This window comes from Alexandromys fortis, unplaced genomic scaffold (assembly GCF_014885135.2).
Source record: "Alexandromys fortis isolate MF-2015 unplaced genomic scaffold, M_Fortis_MF-2015_v1.1 scaffold_177, whole genome shotgun sequence".
Taxonomy (NCBI): domain Eukaryota; kingdom Metazoa; phylum Chordata; class Mammalia; order Rodentia; family Cricetidae; genus Alexandromys; species Alexandromys fortis.
In genome coordinates, this window is record NW_026068056.1 from 737,242 (window position 1) to 745,524 (window position 8,283).

At 47.2% G+C, this 8,283-nt stretch overlaps 1 protein-coding gene across 1 annotated transcript in view; it reads right to left on the minus strand.

Moving 5' to 3' along the window:
• Paxip1 (PAX interacting protein 1) overlaps positions 1-8,283 on the minus strand; it is a 48,348-nt gene that overhangs the window by 25,970 nt on the left and 14,095 nt on the right. Inside the window, exons 5-6 of the mRNA XM_050119917.1 lie at positions 4,403-4,516; positions 1,243-1,863 (exon numbers count right to left, since the gene is read on the minus strand). Coding sequence (XP_049975874.1) covers positions 1,243-1,863; positions 4,403-4,516 — 735 coding nt within the window. The remainder of the gene's footprint in view (positions 1-1,242; positions 1,864-4,402; positions 4,517-8,283) is intronic.

Consider the following 8,283-nt stretch of genomic DNA (forward strand, 5'->3'; position numbering starts at 1 on the left):
CCTTGCAGCCCCCCCCCATTTTCCTCAGACCCAGATAACCTTCTTCTATCTATCTCGCCTCAGCAGCTGGCTTCTCTCTTCCCAACACCTAAAGAGTGCCTAGAGTCACCTGACTTCAGACTCCCTCCCCTCCACTGTCTCTAGAATCTCAACCTCCAGTATTCACTGCTCAAGTAACAGGCATGGTTTTCTAAACATCTCCAACCAACAGAGTTTTCTTAAGGCTCTCGCCATAATCAAACTCAGCAAACTGATTCTTAATACCACTTCATCCCAGGCTAGTCATAGTTCCCTACATCTACCTCAGATGGCCCTGGGTTCTGCCTCAGGTTGTTCCCACAATAAACAATAAAGGACAAATCTGCCAGACCAGAGAGGCCACCACAGCAGCTCTTGAATGGGAGGGCTTCTGGCTGCCCACGCCTGCCCAGCTGCTCCCAGCCTGACCCGGAACTCTGCTCTTGCTTCCTCCAACCTTATGCACAGTCTCATCGTGTGCTGCTGATCCCATCCACCTCCCCACTTCTCACACACCACCCGGAAGGGCCTCAGCTGTCACACCTGCATCTCTTTCAGCACGTCTCTGCTCACTCCCCAGGGCCCTCCTAGCACCTCTGTCTAGCCTCTTGGGGGACATTCTGTTTCCTTCCCCTCCCACCCCTTTATAAGGCTCCATACACCTGCCAGACGTTGGCACACCCCTGCTCAATCCTGCGAAGGCTTCCGTGAAGGAAGTGCACACTCCTCCCACGGCCACCAGGACAAAGCTCCCTGTCTTGTGGTGAGAGCACACCACCCAGTTCACTTCTTAGCATGCTCAGATGACAGCAAATCCTTGCTCACTTTAGGCTTTCACCAGATCTCTGTCCCGGGTTCTCTCTGCAACCTTTATTTAATCCAAGCCTGACTGACATCATCTTGTTCATCAGATTCTCCCAGCCATCAGTCTGATGACAGACTTTACACTGAAATACACAACAAACGTGCACCAACAGGGACAACATACAAAGGTGTGAGTCTTTAGGAAACCCACTGAGTTTGTCCCGGGCGGACACAAAATAAGGCCTCCTGGGACCATTAGCAGGTTTTTGGTTCCCCGCTGGAACAAATGTCACCATCTGCTTCATGCCTATTTAACATGACTGTAAAGAAGTTCCCACAAAAATGGGACTCATAAGTAACCTGATATGAAGGTCACAAAACCCCACTCCTGAATGCAGCCTTCAGCTTCCTGAAACTTACGTGCGCAACATTGGATGGCCGGCTGATCTGCTGGATATCGGCGTTGTTTGTGATGTTTCGCAACGTCCGGACGGCCGGGCTCCAGGTCCCAAGCATTTCTGATCGCTCAGAACTCTGGAGGTTTTGTCCAGCAGCTATTAAATTACCCCGCATGTCAGGAGGCAGGATGTCCCCGGGGACTGGTGGGACATTGGCACACAGGTTAATAAGTCCCGGCCCTTTTCCCTGAGGCAGTCTGCGCTGAGCCGTGGTTAGTGGAGGGGCTTCAGCCGGGGCCCAGTTCAAGCTCCGCTCCTGCTTTTCAGGGGATGAATCAGAAGAGTCATCAAACATCAACTCCCCTTTGGACACCTCAGCTCTGGGCTTGGGCGAGAACGGTTGGTCAGGAGGAGAGGCTTCTGGAGAGCTGGCTGCACTAGACTTCTCAGTGCTGCCCTCGTTCTGAGAGTCTTGCTCCTCGTTGTCTCCCTCCTCTTCCTCCTCTTCCTCCTCCTCATAGATGATCAGACGCGGGTGGTAAAAGGCTTCATCCTTCCTGCTCTTCTCAGACACGCAGTCCAGGACCCAGTCAGGGGTGACAATCTTAATACTTCCTCTCTTGACAGCTCGCTCGTACTTCTCCTAGACACGAAGCATAAACACACACTCAATGACGTTGTTTCCTCTTATCCTATAATCATGCATTTGAGGAGGCAGTTTTAAGTGGGCTAGGGATCCAGAGCTGGTGATGTCCCTGCCATGCTACCCAGAGGCAAAATCCATGCCTGTACCTGTGAGCTAGAGCTGCTGGAGGCACCATGGGAAGGAAGGGGCTGTGACTGCAGCAGGAAGCTTACAAGACTTGGTTGAAATGAACTCTATAGGTAACATTTTAAGTCCATACAGAGAACTAGAAATCTTCTGGAAAATGATACAGTGAAGACTTGAGATCTGTTTATACACACTAATGCTATTTATAAAGATGGCTATCCAAAACAGGATGACATTCACTAAGGGAATTTTGGGCAAGTACCTTCAAGTCAATACAGTAAGAATGATCACAGGGGTGTGTCTGTACCCCCACAAAACACAAGTTAAACATACAGTAAGAATAAAACTTAAAACCAGAACTAGGTGACAAGGTGTAATGTTAGTACTAACTGCCGACTTGGCAATTAGGAGGCAGGCCACTGCGCACCTCTGTGAGAGATTATCTTAATTATATTTATTTTTTTAAAGATTTATTTATTTATTATGTATGCAGTGTTCTGTCTATATGTATGCCTGCAGGCCAGAAGAGGGCACCAGATCTCATTACAGGTGGTTGTGAGCCACCATGTGGTTGCTGGGAATTGAACTCAGGACCTCTGGAAGAGCAGTCAGTGCTCTTAACCTCTGAGCCATCTCTCCAGCCCCCTTAATTATATTTATTAACTGACGTGAAAGGACCTAGGATTTGTGGGCAGGATGACGTCAGAACAGAGGATCCTAGACAGTCTGACTGTGGACATGTGACTAGCGCCCTACAGCTGTCACTGTGTCCTCCCTGCCAGGATGCAGCTTCTCCCTTGCACTGCTTTTGCCAAGAGTCTTTTCTTGCAACTTGGGTATGATAGTGAAGAACCGACAGGAGCAGGCCTGGGGAAGGCCTCCCAGGTGGGCTGTGACGGGAACACAGGTGTAGTGACCACCTAGTGAAGAGGGCAGACAGGCAGAGCACGGTCAGTGAGAAACGGAAGGAGAATGTCTGCCTCCTATGAAGCCTCCTGAAGGATCAAAAATAATAAAATATAAGTGGCCTTAAAACCAAGAGTGTGTAAGTACTATTCAGTCAAATCACACCCATTTTCTCCTCTCTGGGCAACACACAGCACCAAAACTAATGCCTACCTCCTTACACAGACCACACAGCCACAGCTGCAGTCTACGTTGGAGCAAGGACTGCACCAGGCTAGCGCAGGGTAGGCTAGGAAGACAGAAGAATGCTTTCAGGCTTTGAGAAGGCCAGGCTCTGTGAAACAGGTTAGTCCTTACTGGTTGAGGTTTAACCTCAAAGTCTACCCCCAACTGACTACTTTGGAAAGTAGCTCAAAGGAAATGAAAGAAAGGGGACAGAAGATGGGCCCCTTCAGTGCATCAAATGCTGAAAATGCAGCAGGGATTTTGTGTAAACAAGTTTTATAGGAGGATTAAAAGATTTGACTTCCTAGTCAGGTATAGCAAGGCAAGCATTTAATCCCAGCACTAGGGAGGTAGATGCAGGTAGATCTCTGAGTTTGAGAGTTTGGGGTCAGCCTGATCTACATAGTGAGTTCTAGGACAGCCAGAGCTGGGGGGGGGAGGGGGGTTTGAATTCCATTACATACAAGTTTAAGGAGGTGGAGGAGATTTATGCAATATGGGTCCTTGGTGGGTCAGTTACCTTTCATAGAAAGAAAAGTTTTTCACAATAATACTTCTAGACCAGCTAAGGCTACATAGTGAGACCCTGCCTCAAACAAACAAAGAAAATAACAGCTAAGCAAAGGAAAATGAGCAGAGCTGGGAATCACAAAGTCAAAAGGCCACAGCTAACAAAGGGAGTTGGTTTCAACTGCTCCTCTATGCATATATGCACATCAGGAGGGCAAACAGCACTGCACTGCCCCAGGAGCAGATGCCAAATCCTTCATTCCTCACCCACCTGTGAGTGTTTTCTGCTGATATGCACGCCAGCATGCTAGTACCTTTGTTTTTTTATTATTTTCCTCTCCACTGCAGAGGATGGAACTAAGGACCTCAAGCATGTGAGGCAAGCAAGCATCACAGGCCAGGGCAGACTATGCTACATCAGCATCAACACATGAATCTCCTGCGGACTGTCTAACGTGCTGTTGGGACCCAACGCCAAAACCCAGGTCCTCTGGAAGAACCGTTAAGTGTGCTTATTAACAACTGAACCATATCTCCAGCCTCCAGATAATCAATGCGTAAGTAAATAAATATTACAGGCTGAAATTCAAAGACTTGATATTTGACAAACCCACCCTACTCATGTATTTCCTCTTAAACTCATAACTGATAACAGACCTTTTATGACAGATACTAAAATAAGCAGTTTTGCAAACAGAATCTAACCACTGCAAAGAGCTCTGAGAACACCTTTGACTCTTATGTATATAAGAGGATGGTAAGTGCTTACCCCCTTTGGCTCTGGAACAATCAAATGTGTGCACTTCTTGTTGAGGTTCAGCTGGCAGTTGCCCCCGTGGAACGTAACCAAGGCCCACAGGGCACTTCTGTCCTCAGACGACACCTGGCAAAGAATGAGAACACAACGTCATCACACATTCAACCAGGCTTCCATTCCCACCTTATTCCACGGCAGTGTCCATACACTGCGCTCACTGGTGCTCCCCCTCAGCCGCCCAAAGGATGCTGGTAAGAAAAGTTAGAGCAGCATGCAGCCATGCTGTTACTCTCGGCAGCTTCCCAGGTAAGAAGCCTTTGCCATGTCACCAACCGAGCAAAACTTAGTGGCATCCTGGGCTGGGGAGGTAGCTGGGTGGGAGAGCTTATCTTGCATATACAAGGCCTTGGGTTAGATCCCAAGTACCACAAAGTAAAATTTAAAACTTCCCATCCATAGCTAGAGAGATGTTTCATTAATTAAGAACAACGACTGCTCTTCTAGTGGACCAGGGTTCAATTCCCAGCACCCACATGGAGGCTCAAACCATCTGCAACTCCAGTTTCAGGGACTCCAACACCCTTTTCTAGTCTCCCTAGGCACTGCACACATGTGGTGCAGACAGACACACATGCAGGCAAAACAATCATACATATAAAATAAAAATAAATAAATCTTTTTAAAATTCCATTTGCATCCCAAAAGCAGAATAGAAGATTTTGGTCTATAACAAAAATGATACCCCCCAAAACATAAACAAAAAACAAAAAAACAAAACAAAACAAAACAAAAAAAAAACAAAAAGGGCAGAAAGATTCCATTTGCCATCATTTCTAAAAATATTCAAATATCAAAATTATATTTACAGAGGCCAGTGAGATGGCTTAATGGATAAAGCACTTGTCATGCAAGCCTGATGACACCAGTCAATCCCAGGAACCCACATAAAAGCAAGAGAATCAACTTCACAAAACTGTCCTTGAACACTTGATTCCCCCCCCCAAAAAATTAATCCTAAAACTTTCGAATCATAATTACAAAGGACTTCTTCAAAATTAGCAACAAATACTAATTATGACAAGGATAAGCTATAAGATAAAAATACAGTGAGTGGAAAGCCAGAGAAAACATCCTATGGGAAAAGCCCAAAGCAGGTCTAGAAGCCCTGGTCCTTCCGCTTCAGAGATTAACAGACTCTAGAACCCGCCCTGCTGTCTGTCACTATTGCCTGCCCTCTATCTTCCAGAAACTGTCGCATGCTTCTCTAACTAACCTGACTATGACTGTGGCACACAGGACTTGCCACCAGCCCCAGGGACAATTGGGAACTGTGACAACGGCACCTGACACCCCAATGTGTCAGCCCAGGTCCAACAGCACACATACTGCCAGACCTCTGGGAAAGGGCAAGCTAACTTTGAAAGGATAAAATTTAACCTGAACAGTCAAAAGAAACACGTAAGAAATGTAATGCAGCATTCACCTTACGGTAAACACACAGACACAGGAATCTTTTCTGGATAAACCGTATTCTAAGCAGAAGACTATGGGCATTAAAGAAGCCTGACTTTGTCTCCACATTTGCTTACAGTATGGATAAACAGCTTTTGGTTTGTTTCTTTTTTCAAGCAGGGTTTCTCTGTGTAACAGCTGTAGCTGTCCTGAACTAGCTCTTGTAGACCAGGCTGGTCTTGAACTCAAGAGAGCCGACTGCCTCTGCCTCCCAAGGGCTGGGATTAAAGGTGTGCGCCACCACTGCCCGCAACAGCTGACTCCTTAATGCCAGCATGTAGCCCCTAGGGATCCAATCTTGTTCAGTCACTCCTAGAGGCTATTCTGTATTCCACACTACTCTGACTGCATGCAAACTTTCTAAAGTCATTTTCAAATCAGTACCTGACCAGGTTATTCTACAGTGGTTTCCTGAAGCACTGGCAGAATGAGGTTTAATTATCTGACAAAAGACTGATCCAATGACTCACTATGCAATTTTTAGTTAAAATGAGTGTAAGACCTAATCTAGATGCAGCTTTACCACTTGAGAGGCCATGTCAGAAAGGACCGAATTCTTTACCGGCCACAGTACCTGACCTTCACTGTGCACGTCCTGGCTCAGGCACACACCTCACTAGGCAAGGTGCATTATGCTACTATGAGAAGAACAGCAGGGCAGGGGAGCCCCAGGAGAACTGGATCACTATCTCTGACAAGCAGTCCATCAACTCCGAGTGAACGGGAACTAAAGCACTACACCCACAGCAGTGCAGACCTCTGCAGCAGTTGAGTCTGAGCTCCACACTGCACACCAGCCACCGTTGCCTCCTGTTCAAAGGATGTACTTTTATTTTCACTCTTATACTTTTCTGCAATCTCCAAATTTTGCAAAGCAGTCCCTTTAAGTTGGGAAAAGTACTTTTTTAAAAGCCATCCTTCTAAAGGCGTGTTGGCTCCAATGCTCTATTGCCTCTCCCAGTGTCAGGTTGAATCCCAGTTCTACAGCATGAGACCAAGGCAGCTTAGCCTGCCTGGCTCCTGGCCAATCACACCTAAATGCCACTGTCAACACACTAAACCAGCTGCGTGCCAAGTCCTCCTCCTGCTATCAGTCCTCAACAACCTGCCTTCTCGTCCCTTTGTCCTCCCAACGGAGAATTCCCTGACTCCCTACTACCAACTGGCGCTCCTCTCAGCTAGGCAGGGTGGTGCATGCCTGCAACCCCCGCATCTGGGAAATGGAGACAGAAATTCCAGGCCATTCTTAGTGTCTTACTTTTCTACCGCTATGGAGACACCATGACCGAGGCAGGACTGAACTGGGAACTTGCTCACTCAGAGGGTGAATCCATGACTATCATGGTGGCGAGCATGGCAGCAGGCAGGCAGGCATGACACTGGAGCAGCAGCTGAACATCTGATCCACAAGCACAAGACAAAAAGAGACTGGACCTGGTGTGGGCTTCTGCAACCTCATAGCCCATCCCCTGTAACACACCTCCTCCAAAAAAAGGCCACACCTCCTATCTTTCCCAACAGTTCCACCAACTGAGGACCAAATATTCAAATATATGAGCCTACAAAGGTCATTCTCATTCAAACCATGACACTTAGCTACACAGAAAACTCGAGGTTAAATGGGAATATATGTTTGGACTCTGTCTCAAACAGTGAGAGAAAGACAGAGACAGAGTGTCAGTCTTCCCTTCTAGGCTCCACACACAAGAAAGAAAGCCATGAACCCAGCTTCCATGGTCTCCTCCTCAGCCAGCTAACACTGCTTACTAAAGACTAAGGTCCCCGTATGGTGTGAGCCCTGAGTTGATCTGCTACCTCTCACAGGGCCCAGTACAGTCAAGAAATGTGATTGACAAGGAACTGTTATATTTGCAGCCTACTCGATCTGAGCTGCACTGGTCTTCAAATTCCTGACTTCCTCTCCACACTACAGAGCTGTCTGCCTGCAATAATACCAACACCAAGGAGATATTTCTGTGGGCAGGAGGCCTCTTCCCCCTATCCCTGGGAGAATACAGAAAGAAATGTTAGTTCTTCCCTAACACCACAACAAGACAGAAACCTATGGAACCAAGCAGGCCTTGGCTCAGGTGGCCACGCCTGGGTGTATGCGCATGGGCTCATACAGTTATTGATGATGAGATGCCAAGCCTTGTGGAGTCCCCATGCAGGACAGAGCCTAATCATGAGGATAGCTATTGTGTTGTCCCTACCTGCACTGTGTGTTACAGAACACTGTCTTCCTCCATGTGTCTGGCTATGTGCGGCCTGTTCGTCTCCCAAGGGACGAGTTATACTGTAATTAATGTGCACCCCAAGCCCCTGAGCTTCCCATTGTACATATTTGTTAACATAGCTTTTTTTTTTTTTTTTTTTTTTTT